This window comes from Scatophagus argus, chromosome 16 (assembly GCF_020382885.2).
Source record: "Scatophagus argus isolate fScaArg1 chromosome 16, fScaArg1.pri, whole genome shotgun sequence".
Classification (NCBI taxonomy): domain Eukaryota; kingdom Metazoa; phylum Chordata; class Actinopteri; family Scatophagidae; genus Scatophagus; species Scatophagus argus.
The window spans coordinates 3,552,861-3,569,904 of NC_058508.1; the positions used below are offsets into that span (position 1 = coordinate 3,552,861).

Below are 17,044 nucleotides of genomic sequence, written 5' to 3' on the forward strand. Positions count from 1 at the left end.
TCAAGCCATAGGGCCAGGAGATTGACTCACAACAGTGAACCTTAGTGATACCTGTTTTACGCTCTCATCAGTCCAGATCACCAGGTACCTTTTAGAGGAAGACTTTCAAGAACTATGTCCTTTTCTTTGGTCTGTCCCTGTCACCAAAAACATTCTCAAAATGCAATAACAAACCCCTCATTCCTCTGTAGGGAGGGGCATTAGGGAGTTCAGCTAGCCACAAAACTGACTCACAAGCCCACAGAGCCTGGCTCAAGGCCATACAGAAGCATTGATTAGGCTGCATGCAGAAAATGCAGAAAAGACTCACATACTCCCAGCTAGGTCAGTCGAGTATTTATTAGGATTTATTGTTTACTTATTCTGGATTCAATCACTGTGAAAGTATGCTTGATCCAGAAGAGAAGAAGGGTGTTCATAAAGTGCCTTTAGTCTTATGATTACAGGTTCACTTTTATTCAGAGAACCATTTTTACACACGTAAACATTTGATTTACTTAAGGCATGAAAACTATTAAGAAGAAGTCAAAATAAGTAAAGATTGACTCAAAGGCAGCACATTTAAAGCTCTCATATTGTGCTGTTTGTTTCAGTGAGCCTCCCAAAGCCCAGCATCTCCATGAATTCTGGTGGTGAGATAACCTGGCGTCAGGATGTCAGCATCACTTGTTCGATCTCGACACAGGTTTTAGGTGGAACATTCATTCTGACCTCAGGCTCATTCAGAAAGACCCAAACATCAAGTACCAACTCTGCTACCTTCCATATACCTCAAGTGGACTTTGATAGTGAGGGACACTACCAGTGTCAGTATGAGAAAAACAGCTCAAGTCGATCTTTCAGCTCCCCCAAAAGTGACTTAGTCAGACTCTCTATCACAGGTAAGAAAAATGACAAATCAATAAAGTAAATCAGAAAAGGAAAATCTTTTGAGATCTTTTTGAGGTCCCTTTTATATTGACTTGGATTTATGTTGACCATATAAAAACATAAAAAATATGTGAAAATAAGTCCTTTTCTTCCAACAGCAGCTTTTCATGAAAAAATGGTGACATTTAAAATTTTGTATGGATTTTCAAGACTCGAAGATGGCTAAGATAACAAAAGATCATAATTTAAATTGCAACCTTGGAATGCTGCTTTAGGTGCATAATTAATCTGGATCTTATCTTAACTGATTTTTGAGTCCAGTAGGGTTATGTTTTTCTTAATTCTGTCTCTTTTGTACTCAGTGACACTGCAGCAGCCCAGCATCTCCCTGACATCTCCTAATGGAGGGTTGGTCTGGGGTCCTGAAGGTGCAGAGGTCACCAGGGGTTACAGCTTCATCTTCACCTGCTCCATTTCATCCCATTATCCTGAAGGCCGTTTCTTTCTCATCTTCTCTGGCTCTGACATCACCAACACCAAGCCAGCTGTCAACCACTCAGCTTCCTTTAATTTCCATGTAGCTGAGTATGAACATCAGGGAAACTACAGCTGTGTGTATGAAGTCACACTCTCTACAAGAAAATTCAATTCTACTGAGACAGCACCAATTACTGTGGTCATTGAATGTGAGTAGACTGTCGGCTTTTGCTTTTTATGAAGCATCTGAATGATACAAAGTCCAGTCGTTCTGAAAGTGTAATCATAAATCACATGTTTTTCAGGCATGGTCTCTTAATATTTATCCTCCTGTCATTCAGATAAGCCTTGATACATATTAGAGGATGAGACACAGAAAGAAACAGGAACACACAAGAGAGTGTGGGTGACACTTAATAGAAACAGAAACTTAATTTTATAATGGTTACTTCCTGCATTATAAGCATACAAATAGGAGCCTTGAAATGATAATATGCTGTGCAGGTTGTAGTTTTGTGCTGGGTCATGGCATTTTCTCACAGCTCAAATCCATGCCTTGAGGGTTGAGAACTTCTGCATGACAAGATATTCTTTGTTTTGAATATGTCGCGGTGTAAAAGTCATATAGTTTCAATAAATAGCTGGAACAAAATGAAGTAGAATATAGAGTACTTGATAAAGTCTAACCTCTAAAGGCAACTTGAAATAAAAAAAAATTGGAAACAAACAAAAACTGGATGGTAAAGGGTTTTATCCAACAAATTTCCTGAATTTTATTTTATTTTATTTTTAATCTTACCATGTTTCACCATTTGTCTATGTATATTTTGTTTTGATCGCAAAGCACTTTGGAAACCTGGTTTTTGAAAAGTGCTATATAAATTGAGTTATTATTATTATTATTATTATTATTTTTATTATTAGAGGGACTGCCTATTTAGTCTCCTGGTGTACAGCACTGGGGGTCCACCAAGATCCTATATTCCCCCATAATCCATTTAGAGTCTATGTGGAAGAGCTTCCTGGAACTAGAATGTAAACATATGCAGATGATGCTATTTTGTACAGTCATCAAGAATGCCTTGAGAACAAATACTTTAACAAACTTACAAATACTTTGTAAAATATATCTAATGATTGACTTCTTCCCCTTTATATTATATTATTATTTAACATCATATTTATCATTTTTAATGTGCATTCAGATGTGAAGTGAGTTTTAAAGATGTCATATAGTTGAGTATACAGAAACTGGATGTGAAAACATTACTTGGCACTAAAAAAAGGAGAACACGAACTATGCATTCTATGAAAAGCTGCCAGGTTCAGCAAGATGAGAACTGATGACTGGGCATAATATAATAAGGAAGCAGTTAGTCATTTTGAGGTATCTTTACTGAAGGCTGTTCTGTTTCAGTGAGTTCAAATCATGTAAATTATTTTGACAGAGGAAGTCTGAGACTGTGGTGAAAACTCACACTTGCACTCTAAAATATCAGTATGTTACATTTAGAGAGAATCTGACATGTTTAGAAGGATAAACTGATCTTTTTTCCCCCCCAGCGCCTCTGTTGCTGCTGGTCTCCTCAGTAGCTTCTGGGATCCTGTTGCTGGTCCTCCTGGTATTGATGACTTTCTGTCTGGTCCTCAGGAGAAGAAAACGAGCTAAGCAGCCTGGAGCCCTCGTCCAAATACAATGTCTGTGTTCACTACAGTTTCTCCATTTTAAATGCACACCTTCATCAAAGTTCTTTCATATGTATTTACATGTTGTTCCATTGATTTTGTTTCAGTAGCCGTCAAAGTCAGGAACGAGTATGAACAAGAAGAGGACAAGAATGAGGATGAGGAGGGGGACTATGTGAATGTTGATCTAGTAGACACCAAGAGGGGGTTCAAAGAGGAAGCAGGACCAGTGGAACAAGAGGAATATGATGATTATGAGGACCCAGAGAGTGATGGAGAGCATGATTATGAGGAGGGCACCCCTGATACAAATATCATGAAAGCTAATCAGATCTATGCAAACAATGAAGAAGAAGAAGAAGAAGAAGAAGAAGAAGAAGAAGAAGAAGAAGAAGAAGTAACCAGTGAGGATGAAGACTATGAAAATGTAACCCAGCCATTTGATGAATATGAGGGTATCTATCAAAACTTTTGAGATGTGCGCTGGTCAGTAGTTCCACATTGTTACCATAGACACAGAATGTGTGAATATGGATATCTATATCTAACATATGTATACGAATATGATGCATTAACTCCTTGAATATTTACTGTATGTATGATATTCATGGAAAAGTAATACTACTGTCCTGCATGGCTGTGGTTGTCAGTGTATTTCAATTAAGACCTTGTCACTGTGGTTGATCACAACATTCTTTTTCAGTAAAATATTCTGTTTTCCAAAGTAGCCCTCCCTACCAAAGCTTACTCTCCCTACCCCTGTGTAGGGAGAGTTAGGTAATTTTCTATTGCTATTGTTTGTAAATATATTAACGTACAGGAATATCTTTGTTGTTTTTCTTAACCCGGGCGGCACGGTGGTGCAGTGGTTAGCACTGTCACTGTCGCCTCATAGCAAGAGGGTTCCAGGTTCGAATCCCGGTCTGGGCCCTTCTATGTAGAGTTTGCCTGTTCTCCCTGTGCCTGTGTGGGTTTACTCCGGGTACTCCGGCTTCCTCCCACAATACCAAAAACATGCACATTAGGTTAATTGGCTACTCTAAATTGCCCCTAGGTGTGAGTGTGAGAGCGTGTGGTTGTCTGTCTTTGTGTGTTGGCCCTGCGATTGACTGGCGACCAGTCCAGGGTGAACCCCGCCTCTCGCCCGTAGTCAGCTGGGATAGGCTCCAGCTCCCCCTGACGGATAAGCGGTATAGAAAATAGATGGATGGATGTTTTTCTTAACCCATTTTGTAATGTGAATTTGTATGAATGAATTGTACATTCATTCTGAGATGCTGTTTTAAAGACAAAATGTTTTAGTGTTTTTGTGGTGAAAATAAACCTTACATTTACAGAATTTATTTGAAGTATTCTTGTCCATCTATTTGCACATGCATACATATCCCAGCTATAACCCCTGGGGTTTTTTTTTTAGCTGGATGGTGTCATACAGCCTTAAATAATGACCAGTCCGGGTGCTGTAATAATAGCCCAGTAATTTAGAGCTATGGAACTGACAGCCATCTTGAATCTCCCTTTTTATTTCTGTCCCTGGCATCCCCTGGTTCACTGACACACTTCTTCATTTTTGCAGCAGCACCCCTGATGACCCAAAGCTTACTATCCGTCTTTACTTCAGTCTCATTCCACTCTAAACGTGTGAATCCAAATGATCACAAACACATAATGTAACCCAATACAACAAATTCACAAAGCCTGAAATTGACCACAGTTTAATGCGGTGCATCTAAAATGGCACAGTACAGTAGTATTTAATGCTTGGAGGTTGTCATAAATTGCATTAAATTCATCAGTGCCAGCACACATAAATATCTGAATAATAATCTGAAAAACAGATCGATGTTTACTTTGCACACAATGAAAAGCAGAAATGAAAAATGCCACAACACACTTGGTTTCAGTCACATGCAAGCCAATTCTGTCTGAGCCAGTGACCGGAAGGCAGTTTTGCAGTACATCACTGAGAAGGCCACAAATAGATATGACACAGACTTCTTGTAATTTTAGCTCACTGGCTTCACACACACACACACCCATGCAAACAGATTCTGGGAAATGTTACTGCTCTGAGCTCATCCCTCGAAGAAGCAGCGAAGCCTTGTAACCTGACATAAGACGAGCTGTGTTCACAGTGCAGGTCTACATAATCACTTCTGAACAGCTGCTGAGGTCTGATTCTTTGTTTTCAGTGTATCAAGTGTTAGCTATCTTGTCTTATTATTCAATCTGACAACACTTATACCGGGAGCTCTATTTGTCAAATATTTCGACAAACATGCTTATTCAGTCTCTTGCTGAAAGTTAGATGAGAAGATTGATATCATGCTTTTCTCTGTATGTTAGCAGCCAGCCAGCTAGTTTATTTAAGACAAACAAGACAACAAGATATACATATAGAGACGAGACAATTTACAAGGGGTTAGATCTGCATGGATCTGGTCACTCCTTGTTTCCAGTCATTTTGCTAAGTTAAGCTATGCGCCTACTCACTGGCTAACTATATATTTAACTTTCAGACAGGAGACAGATATCGATGTTTTCATTTAACTCTTGACATGAAAGCTAATGCACTGCAATGCAAACCTGATTTTTCCTTAGCCTTGTGTTAGGTCCTCTATGCCAGGAAAAGACAAAACAAGACCAAGAAAACAGAAAAGCTAAGCAAGTACATATTTGGCTCAACAGCTTGTCATTTTGTTGTTTATTTCATTATTTAATTAATGTCAGGACAGAACAAGAAGAAAAGCAACCAAGCCAAGGGCAGTCTTTTCACACACCATCATCCTAAATGAAATAAAGGAGTAATGACCTAATCCTTCTGCTCTTTGCACACTAGCTGCATCACATATTAAGAAGTAAAAATGAGACACATGACTGCAGTGTGCACGCAGCCATATGCACTCAAACCCAAACAGGATATGACCGTGAGCTGTCTTTAGCCTTTGATGAGTTGCAGGGCATTCCTGACCTCTCTGTTACACACTAACAAACAGCAGTGAGCTCATGAGGTGTAAATAGCTCGGTGGGAGGGACAGAACGGGACAGCTGTGGTATAAATATGAGAGAAGTCTCATGTCCCAAACTACCTGATGGGACAGTAACACGAAGAGTTAAGAGTTAAAAGTTTCCTCCTAATCAAAGTCAAGTATTTTGTCAAGAGCTGTCCTCCAACGTTGACATGATGTCCCAGCGTGCAGCCTTGAGCAGCCTGTTCAGTGATGATCCTTTCTTCAGCCAGGAGAGGCTGCTGTGGCCGCTACGTCGCGAGTCCCTTCCCTCACTGCAACAAGACTTCTTCAACCAAAGAGCCAAGCTGGTCGACAGTCTCCTGAGGGAGCTCCACGATGGGCCCCACCTGCTCAAACTTCACCAGTTCCCTCTTGTTTCTTCCACTTTGTCGAGGTAGGCACAGTAACCGGGTTTCTCAGTCATGGACACACCTGCTTGGTTATCTGTTAGGGCATTTTCAAACAGAGTTGGTTTGTTTTAGTCTGAATCAGTTGACAAGCTGGCAAAGTTGATACAGTTGTCTGAGCTCTTTAAATGTTATATAGTTAGTTATGTCTGTGGTGAGAGTGAGAAGGTAACTTTATTTCATTCTTCTGCAGCCCAATATGCAAAACCCATCTGGCTATAAGAGTCTTTTAGCTCTTACTTGCAGAGTTTGCCTTGTAGTTGGTCCAGATCCTGATTTTCTTTCAGGCTGAGTGATGGTAAAGAACAGCAGAGAGAAACTCCCAGCATAGAGTTGCACAAGGAAGCTCAGCAGGCCACAGAAAACAGCGGCGACCTCCTAGTGACCCTTGACGCTCGAGGTTACGCTCCCAGTGACATCACTGTCAAACTGGATGGGAGGAGTCTGGCAGTGGTGGCCATGAAGCAGGCTGGAGCAGAAGAAAGCCAGTCCTGCTCCTCCTCCTCTTCCTGCGCCTCCTTCTGCTCCTCAGCCTCTTCTCAGATGGGATTTGCACAGAGGATCGAACTGCCTGCTCACCTTGACCTGTCCGGCCTCTCCTGTTCACTGATGGATGACGGACAGCTACGTATCCACGCCCCCGTGGCAAAGCAGCCAATCAGTGAAGAATGTCAGGTGCCCATTCGGTTCAGGACATCACTTGAATTTCCCATTTCAAAGGACAAGACAGACGAGGAACACACAGACTAATGCACTCATGACACACAGGCCACACAACATGAAAACACATTTTATGACTTAATACCAACCATGTTTTCATAACCACCCACATACACACACATTTTCACTCCAAGACTGTCAATAAAGAGTAAAGTGTACAAAATTATTACAAAATAAAGAAAATATTTATTTTATAATTATTTGAAATTAGTATAAACTGTTTAATAAAGTGTTTGATTTTCACTTTTAGCAAAGTGGTGTGTGCATGGCGCAAGGTGGATTAAATAAAGAGATAACCACCTTTGTTATGGGCTGCTGTGACCACATGATGGTGCCAGCAACCAGCTTACACCAGTAAATGGACAAGCACGACACCAAAGGAAGTGTGGAGTGGGAGGAGGAAGAAACAGATGAGTTCTAAATGCCGTTTAACTCCCCTCAGATGACAAAATTAGTAACTTTAAAAAGGTTTCATTTAGTTTCCTGAAGAGAAATGATTTGTTGGCACGCAGGAAAAGGTGACAAACAAAAGCAGCAGTTTAATGTTTTATGAGTCCCACCCAGAGGGTACAGACAAGAGGAGAGACATGTCTCTTTGTCGGCAGATATTTGTCAGAACATGCTGACATCAGGGCTGCACGGTGGTGCAGTGGTTAGCACTGTCGCCTCGTAGCAAGAGGGTTCCAGGTTCAAATCCCGGTCTGGGCCCTTCTATGTGGAGTTTGCATGTTCTCCCTGTGCCTGTGTGGGTTTTCTCTGTGTACTCTGGCTTCCTCCCTCAATCCCCAAGACATGCACATTAGGTTAATTGGCTGGTTAATTGACTGGTGACTCGCCCGTAGTCAGCTGGGATAGGCTCCAGCCTCCTTGTGACCCTGATGGAATAGGCGGTATAGAAAATGGATGGATGGATCCTGTTATCAAAAATAGGACCTCATTTCTTGAGTGGAAAGTAGAAATCCGTCTGAAAACCAAATTATCCACTGTAACAGAAACACTGATTTTTGAAAGACATGATACATGACAACCCGAATCATTGGACCAGTTGGCCGCGTGTCACTTACAGCCACAGCCATCGATCAGGCGCTGAAATAAATCTTAGCTGGATTCACGGTGGATGACGTGTACCAGGTAAAAGTGACACGTTAGCATTCATGTCAACCTAATTCTAAATGTATTTTAAGTTGATTCTCTGTAAAGTTGGTTATATAGAAATGCAGCAGTATTCATTTTATCGCAAAGTTTGACAATAGCTGGTCTGTTTGAGTCAAGAACAACATGCTGATCAATTGGTATTAACATTAGTCACAACATTGTGGTGTATCATCATCGGTGATGGAAATTAGCAGAGGGTAATTGTGATGACGGGCGGCACGGTGGTGCAGTGGTTAGCACTGTCGCCTCATAGCAAGAGGGTTCCAGGTTCAAATCCCGGTCTGGGCCCTTCTGTGTGGAGTTTGCATGTTCTCCCTGTGCCTGTGTGGGTTTTCTCCGGGTACTCCGGCTTCCTCCCACAATACCAAAAACATGCACATTAGGTTAATTGGCTACTCTAAATTGCCCCTAGGTGTGAGTGTGAGAGTGTGTGGTTGTTTGTCTTTGTGTGTTGGCCCTGCGATTGACTGCCGACCAGTCCAGGGTGTACCCCGCCTCTCGCCCGTAGTCAGCTGGGATAGGCTCCAGCTCCCCCGCGACCCTGACGGATAAGCGGTATAGAAAATGGATGGATGGAATTGTGATGACTGGCTGCTGTCATTGTCACAAGCTGTGTGAAGTCATCAGTCCTCAACAATCAGCACTGAGCCCAGTTCAAGATTTGAAAGCATTTACAGATGAAAAGCCAACTATCATGGCCATACCATGGTCTGCATAGCCCGTCTACCGGAGCAGCAGGGTGACTGGACTCAGGGGAGGAGACTCGTGTTTGTACTGGACTGCATTTACTGTTATGAATGAGGTGGGCAAAACACTGTAATACAGTCCACCACAACAGCACTTCAGTACAATCCATGTCTGAAGCAATCTAACCTGATCTGTCTTAATCACATTACAAACTGTGGTTTTTATAAGCTTTTCAATTTTCAGTTGATAGATGTGGAACTGAAAAGCAAATTGAGGTAAAACTGCATACATGAGGTTATTTGGAGCAGTTTGCATGTGCACCTGTGTTAACTATACACACACAAACTGTGTGCTTTGTGTTCTGCACAAAAAACCCCAAAGAACAAGAGACCTGATGTGCGTTCAGACTTTGTCCTGTGCAGTGAAAGTCTATTTATCATATAATTATGTTTTTCATGAACATGTGGCTTTGAGGATTCCTCTTATTTGGGCTTTGTTTGGGCAGCACAAGAGTGTGTTGCTAACTCCGTAATATTAACTGGAATTGTTTGTTAGCAGTGTCGCCCTGCAGCAAGAGGGTTTTGGGTTCGAGTCCCGGTCTGGGCCCTTCTGTGCACAGTTTGCATGTTCTCCCTGCACCTGCGTGGGTTTTCTAAAGGTACTCTGGCTTCCTCCCACAGTCCCTGAAACGTGCACATTAATTTGCTACTCTATATTGCCCCTGGGTGTGAGTGAGTTTGTGTGTGTGTGTGGTTATCTGTCTTGTGTGTCAGCCCTGCGACTGACTGGTGACCAGTCCAGGGTTTCAATTGCTTTGCTCTTCTAATTCCAATTGCATGAACTTAAAAAGACATTTCGAAACCTTTTACTGGCTCAGCTTCAAATGCCTCTTAAACTGCTTTAAATACTTTAACTGCCTTTAAAAGCTCACTTGAAAACAAAGGTTTATGGAATTTTATTTCATCTTAACCACGTTAAGTAAGCGCACTTCTTCAGAAAAATCCTAGTTTATTAACACCAAAAAGAATACTAGTGTAAATAACCAAAACAATTACAAAGTAGGTAAGTAATTATCTATTAAAACTGACTGACCGACTGACTGATCTGTCATTTTACTTTCCTCCTTCTCTAGCCTCACCTTGAAGCTCGAGCTCTTTAGAACCAGGTATCCTCCCTCGATCAGGTCCAGGGTCAGTTTCAGGTACAGGTACGATCCTTTACTCAGATTCTTCAGGTGGCTGATCAGCTTGGCCAGCGCTGTGTTGTCAAGGCGGCCATTGCTCAGCGATACATTGCTCTGGATCTCTGCACTACTGTGGATCCGCTGCATCAGGTAACCCTGAGAGGAAATAACAAAGCACAGACATAAAGATGTACAGATAGACAGACAGATAGAAAGTCAGACAGACAATCAGACAGCATGTTACCTGCAGGTCCTGGTCTATGGCATTGTTTTCTTCCATCCTGTCCAGAGAGATGTGATGGAAAGGCAGAGAACCCGTGATGTCCTGATAAAGAGTGAAACAATGAAACAAATGTAAACAAACAGCATCTGACGTGACTCAGGGAGAAATACTCATGGACAAGGTGATGTTTTATAGTTGTAATCATGTTAAGCTTAGTCACGTTCTGCAACTTCCTTCCTCACTTTCTGATTCTGTCCTTGAAGTTGTAATGTCAGACGACTGTATGAAAAGCACCTTGAATAAAATCACAGAATCCTTTGGGTTTGAACATTGTTGGAAACATTTGGGATGATGTAAGTACACAACTCACCACTATTTATAATAAAGGCCTGACTGTTTTAAGACATTGTATCTATAAGGTTTGGTTGATAAGAAAGGCCGTTCTAATTTATTTTTATTTTTAAGTTTATATGCGTATACTTTATTACAAATACACTAATATATGCATAATGTACCAGAATACTCAGCAGCTGAATACAAAAGTTCCTATTTTTATTTTTAAGTCTGTTTTTACTTGTGCGTGTGTGTGTGGAGTGTGTCTACCTCCTGACTGGTCCTGACTGTGGTAATGACCTTCAACCAGGAAGGAAATTTTTGGATGTTTCGGGACAGGAAGGAAGTCAGCGTGTCACCGTAGTCCGGCCGGTGGAACTCTGCCTCGTTCAGCCCATCGATCAGTATAATAAGCCCCGCCCCATCTACCTGCAACTGCCTCTCTGGAAAAACAAAAACAAAAACAAGAGAACAGGACGAGACAGATGAAGTAGTGACCGAGGCTTTAAAGGCCACAAGCGTACAGTAGTACTGGTATGTACCTCTGCAGAGAGCGTCCAGTGGTTCGAGTATTCCTCTCTGGAGGGCAGAGCTGGGATCCTGGATGCACGAGCGCAGACTAAGCATGCTCTGTAGCTGTGGTGACCGGTGCAGCAGCTCCCGATACGCCAACAGCTGAGGGGCGTCGCTTAACATCGCCGCCATATTGTGGACAAACTCCGGAACCAGACAGGTGTGACAGTTATCAGCTTGGCAGAAATGATATGAGACTACCTGCAAAGACAGGCGGGGAAAATATTCACCATTTTGTTTCAGTTGAGTTGAATATTTCAGTTGCACAATATTTCAACATGTTAAAGCTCAGGGATGGAAAGGGTGGAGCCTGGTGAGTGGGAGGGGCCAGGGCCTCGGTCTGGATGCAGTTTGTTGAGGCTGTAAGTAGAGGCGGCCATGTTGTTCTCGGCTCTGTACAGGAAGTCGTCATTCGCTCTTCCCGCCGCTGCCAGAGGTTCAGGCTGCTGCCATGGTAGCCATCACCGTGGTACTTGGTGCTGTCATCCCTCTCTGCTGCTGACTCAGCAGAATAGCTGGTCAACGTGGCTGAAAGAGAGAGTGAGGGGACAACAGAAAATGATAATAAGTTAGCAGCTATTATTCATAAGGGTTTCTTTTGAAAGAATCAACGTGTGTCACCTATGATGCCGCTGTCTCTGCTCTCCAGTGTTGAGGTGGGGGAGGTGACGGAGGCATGGTTGGAGGGGGCAAGCTTGTTGCTGCTATTGCTCTCTCCTCCAGCAGGAGGCTGCAGTGTGGAGCAGGGGGAGGTGCTGCTACTGGCCAGACTGGAGGACGGAGAGATCCTCTGTGGGAAAGAAGAGAAAAAGTATCCTCACATTCTTCTTAATGTCTTTGTTCATGCTGTTCCATGCTGTTTCATGATGTTCCAATGTTAAATGTAATCACTTTTTCTGCTAAAGTAGACTTACTGCAATTTGTAGACTCTTACTGTCGAAAGCTTCGGCGTACTTTACACACATACAATTTTGAGTCACTTATACTTGAGTATAATCATTTTATATTGCTTCACACAGTGCATCCAGAAAGTATTCACAACGCTTTGCTTTTTCCACATTTTGCTATGTTACAGAATTAAATTTCTCTCTCAAAATTCTACACAAAATACCTCATAATGACAAAGTGAAACAAATTTGCTTGAATCTTTTGCAAATTTATTAAAAATAAAAAACATAAAAAAAATGTAACATGTACATAAGTATTCACACCCTTTGCCATGACACTCAAAGTTGAGCTCAGGTGCATCCTGCTTCCATTGATCATCCTTCAGAGGTTTCTACAACCTGAGTTGAGTCCACCTGTTAATTCAGTTGATTGGGCATGATTTGGAAAGGCACACACCTGTCTATATAAGCCCTCACAGTTGACAGTGCATCAGTCAGAGCACAAAACCAAGTCATGGGTTATTTTGTGTAGATTTTTGAGGGAGAAAATTAATTTAATCCAGTTTGGAATGAGACTGTAACATAACAAAATGTGCAAGAAGCGAAGAGGTGTGAATACTTTCCGGATGCACTGTGTTTTCTTGTTATGGTTGGACAATCATTGTCTCAGAGGAGAAGTTTATGAGAGGCTGATTGCTGGCCAGAGAAAAACAACAAAAAAATTTGTTAGCCAGGACTTTGGGATAAGTATAAGGGTTTTGGCTTCCTGTCAAAATGTACTGACAGAGATTTAAAGAAAAATTTTTTCTTTAAAAAAATGTTTTTCCATGTTTTGTTCCACCTGTATGCACAAAAATGGAAACTGCAAGACTGGAAACTGGCTGTGACAGCTTTATCTGTCACAGCCATAAAAATTGCTGTTGATCAACAAAGTATTTTAAAGGCCTACATGTTCTTCCACATGACACTGAATTTTAATGCTCTGTGGTTGCAGCTAAAAAATAAGCACGACCGAGAGGAAGTGCTCTCGGAGGGACAAGCATGATGTTGCATGTTGAGGAGTGAAAAGTTTTGTTTAGGTGTGAAAAGCACCCCAGTTTTTAGTTGAGTTTTCTGTCGTCTGTGCTGTCACTGATAAATGACAGAGAACAGCGTATGTCAGCCATGGGGGCTTTACAACAGGCAAGCCTTCGCTATTTGGTCATGGGTAAGATAAACATTTCAAAATTGACACTTTAATTTTTTTGTCTGGTATAGCAGTTTGATTGTATAGGACAGACAAAAAGTCTCTAAGACTCTTTTCTGAGCTGATTCATCTTACTTTCTATTTAAATAATCAGGACAAACTCATACGGAAACAAGACAAAGTTTTGTGTTTGCACTTATTACTGTAGTGAATATAATGAGCCATATCATTTTTTTTTTCTTCTACAGTCTCTTTCCTCTGGACCTCAGCACCACCCACAGTGGGTCAGTCTGTTCTCCTGCATGATGTGTAATATCCTTTCAGTTTTCAGTGTACGTTCTGTGAAAAATATTGAAATATTGTATGTTATGTGTAACATCCCTGATAGGTTTGCGGATCAGATTAGTTGGCTCTGGGTCTACTCAGTGCTCTGGAAGGGTTGAAATCTATCACAATGGTGCCTGGGGAACAGTCTGTGATGACAGCTGGGGCTTAAATGATGCTAAGGTGGTGTGCAGACAGATGGGCTGTGGGTCAGCACTGAGTGCCCCTCAGTCTGCCCACTTTGGTCAAGGAAGTGGACAAATCTGGCTTGATGATGTGGGCTGTTCAGGCAATGAAAAGTCTCTAAGTGTGTGCAGCCACGGAGGATTTGGGACACACAACTGTGGACACAATGAGGACGCTGGTGTGATCTGTTCAGGTGAGAAGACATTTTGATGAAATATTTTGAATGTGTGCCTTTTCTGTATATTTGAACAGCTGTGCCACATTGTCATTGGCTTGTCATGTCAGAGATCTTCACTGGTAACCACACTCTGTAGCACGTTTTCAGAACTGCAGAGCAGAATAACTACAGTGAAATGTTGTTCAATACACTGAAAATGAAAGTGTAATGTAAGTGAGAAAGTTTATGAAATCTTTGATCTGCTTCCAAAAGTGTTAAATATTTCTCATTGTCTGTGTGAGCTGTGGAAAGTATGTAAATGAAAAATAGTTTTTGTCATATGTCTCTTGCAAAAGCAGCTCCCATCATGAGCAAATGTCAAAAATCCTGCACGTTCTATCAGAAATGTATTTTTCCTTATGTTCTGTGTCCAGGTGTAAGATTAGTTGGCTCTGGGTCTGCTCGGTGCTCTGGAAGGGTTGAAATCTATCACGACGATGCCTGGGGAACAGTCTGTGATGACAGCTGGGACTTAAATGATGCTATGGTGGTGTGCAGAGAGTTGGGCTGTGGGTCAGCACTGAGTGCCCCTCAGTCTGCCCGCTTTGGTGAAGGAAGTGGACAAATCTGGCTTGATGATGTGGCCTGTTCAGGCAGTGAAGAATCTCTAAGTGCGTGTAGCCACGGAGGATTTGGGACACATAACTGTGGACACAGTGAGGACGCTGGTGTGATCTGTTCAGGTGAGAGGACATTTTGATGAAATATTTTGAATGTGTGCCTTTTCTGTATATTTGAACAGCTGTGCCACATTGTCATTGGCTTGTCATGTCAGAGATCTTCACTGGTAACCACACTCTGTAGCACGTTTTCAGAACTGCAGAGCAGAATAACTACAGTGAAATGTTGTTCAATACACTGAAAATGAAAGTGTAATGTAAGTGAGAAAGTTTATGAAATCTTTGATCTGCTTCCAAAAGTGTTAAATATTTCTCATTGTCTGTGTGAGCTGTGGAAAGTATGTAAATGAAAAATAGTTTTTGTCATATGTCTCTTGCAAAAGCAGCTCCCATCATGAGCAAATGTCAAAAATCCTGCACGTTCTATCAGAAATTTGTTTTTCCTTATGTTCTGTGTCCAGGTGTCAGATTAGTTGGCTCTGGGTCTGCTCGGTGCTCTGGAAGGGTTGAAATCTATCACAACAAAACCTGGGGAACAGTCTGTGATGACAGCTGGGACTTAAATGATGCTATGGTGGTGTGCAGAGAGTTGGGCTGTGGGTCAGCACTGAGTGCCCCTCAGTCTGCCCGCTTTGGTCAAGGAAGTGGACAAATCTGGCTTGATGATGTGGGCTGTTCAGGCAGTGAAGAGTCTCTAAGTGCGTGTAGCCACAGAGGATTTGGGACACATAACTGTGGACACAGTGAGGATGCTGGTGTGGTCTGTTCAGGTGAGAAAACTTTTGAGTCCCTTATATGATACACAGCATGTTGTAATCATAAAACAATAATCACAATAACAGCCTGACTAATGGGCCAATGGACAAAATGTTGAATTTTATATGCTGTGAAGCAGCACAATTTACAGACATTATCTGTACACTGACACAATATACATGGATTTTACTGTAGTAACTGTTTCTTTATATTCTCACAAACATTTATATTCTTACACACTTTCAGTGAGCCTCCCAAAGCCCAGGATCTCCATGAATCCTGTTGGTGAGGTCACTTGGGGTCAGGATCTCAGCATCACTTGTTCAATCTCAACTGAGCTCTTAGGTGGAACTTTCATTCTGACCTCAGGCTCATTCAGAAAGACCCAAACATCAAGTAGCACCTCCGTTACCTTCCGCATCCTCAAAGTGAACTTTGACAATGAAGGATTGTACCAGTGTCAGTATGAGAAAAGCATTTCAAGTCAGTCTTTCAGTTCCCCCCAAAGTGACTTCATCAGACTTTCAGTTACTGGTAAGGAAAAAAAAATCTTTCCCAAATGTTTTAATGTCTTTTCAGTGAACATGTAACCATATGTAACCAAAATGCTGAATTTTATATGCTGGGAAGCAGCACAATTTACAGACATTACTGGCATGATATACATGAATTCTACTGTAGTAACTGTTTCTTTATATTCTTACAAACATGTTTTCTTTTCAATCTTGTTCATTGAGAAGTATTGTTAAAATAATACTTCACTAAAAGCCTACAGTGTATAAAAAACACTGAATGCCTCTTGTAGAGTTGACTTTTGACTCTGAAACATTAACTAAAAGTTAGTGGGCAGACATGTTTTCATCAATATAAAACATAAATGAGCAGAGCAACTAGGAAACTTGAAATCATTGAAAAGTCAATGATGCAACACTGAATGCTGTCCCTCAATCTGTTTATTGTTTTATTCTTTCAGTGAGCCTCCCAAAGCCCAGGATCTCCATGAATCCTGTTGGTGCGGTTACTTGGGGTCAGGATCTCAGCATCACTTGTTCAATCTCAACTGAGCTCTTAGGTGGAACTTTCATTCTGACCTCAGGCTCATTCAGAAAGACCCAAACATCAAGTAGCAACTCTGTTATCTTCCGCATCCTCAAAGTGAACTTTGACAATGAAGGATTGTACCAGTGTCAGTATGAGAAAAGCAGCTCAAGTCAGTCTTTCAGCTCCCCCCAAAGTGACTCCGTCAGACTTTCAGTTACTGGTAAGGAAAAAAAAAATCTTTCCTAAATGTTTTAATGTCTTTTCAGTGAACATGTAACCATATGTAACCAAAATGCTGAATTTTATATGCTGGGAAGCAGCACAATTTACAGACATTACTGACATGATATACATGAATTCTACTGTAGTAACTGTTTCTTTATATTCTTACAAACGTGTTTTCTTTTCAATCTTGTTCAATGAAAAGTATTGTTAAAATAATACTTCACTAAAAGCCTACAGTGTATAAAAAACACTGAATGCCTCTTGTAGATGTGGCAGC

At 41.5% G+C, this 17,044-nt stretch overlaps 3 protein-coding genes across 10 annotated transcripts in view; 2 read left to right on the forward strand and 1 right to left on the reverse strand.

Annotated features, from left to right (window-relative positions):
- Positions 1-17,044, forward strand: part of LOC124073462 — a 102,043-nt gene that overhangs the window by 3,125 nt on the left and 81,874 nt on the right. For all 7 annotated transcript variants that reach the window (XM_046415711.1, XM_046415709.1, XM_046415710.1 and 4 more), the window contains exons 4-8: positions 13,787-14,101; positions 14,500-14,808; positions 15,207-15,515; positions 15,748-16,035; positions 16,475-16,762. In XM_046415711.1, coding sequence (XP_046271667.1) covers positions 13,787-14,101; positions 14,500-14,808; positions 15,207-15,515; positions 15,748-16,035; positions 16,475-16,762 — 1,509 coding nt within the window. The remainder of the gene's footprint in view (positions 1-13,786; positions 14,102-14,499; positions 14,809-15,206; positions 15,516-15,747; positions 16,036-16,474; positions 16,763-17,044) is intronic.
- LOC124073480 lies at positions 6,118-10,276 on the forward strand. Of its 2 annotated transcripts, XM_046415743.1 has the most exons (3): positions 6,118-6,438; positions 6,739-7,126; positions 10,146-10,276. In XM_046415743.1, the coding sequence occupies exons 1-3, from the start codon at positions 6,215-6,217 to the stop codon at positions 10,170-10,172; spliced, it is 639 nt and encodes a 212-aa protein (XP_046271699.1). In that variant the 5' UTR covers positions 6,118-6,214; the 3' UTR covers positions 10,173-10,276. The 2 variants fall into 2 exon arrangements, with proteins under 2 accessions (XP_046271699.1, XP_046271698.1); XM_046415742.1 differs by lacking the exon at positions 10,146-10,276 and having other exon boundaries at positions 6,137-6,438; positions 6,739-7,282.
- Positions 10,050-11,457, reverse strand: LOC124073478 (protein TANC2-like). The gene is made up of 4 exons (XM_046415737.1): positions 11,295-11,457; positions 11,023-11,195; positions 10,441-10,521; positions 10,050-10,352 (listed from the first exon to the last, which is right to left on the reverse strand). The coding sequence occupies exons 1-4, from the start codon at positions 11,455-11,457 to the stop codon at positions 10,065-10,067; spliced, it is 705 nt and encodes a 234-aa protein (XP_046271693.1). The 3' UTR covers positions 10,050-10,064.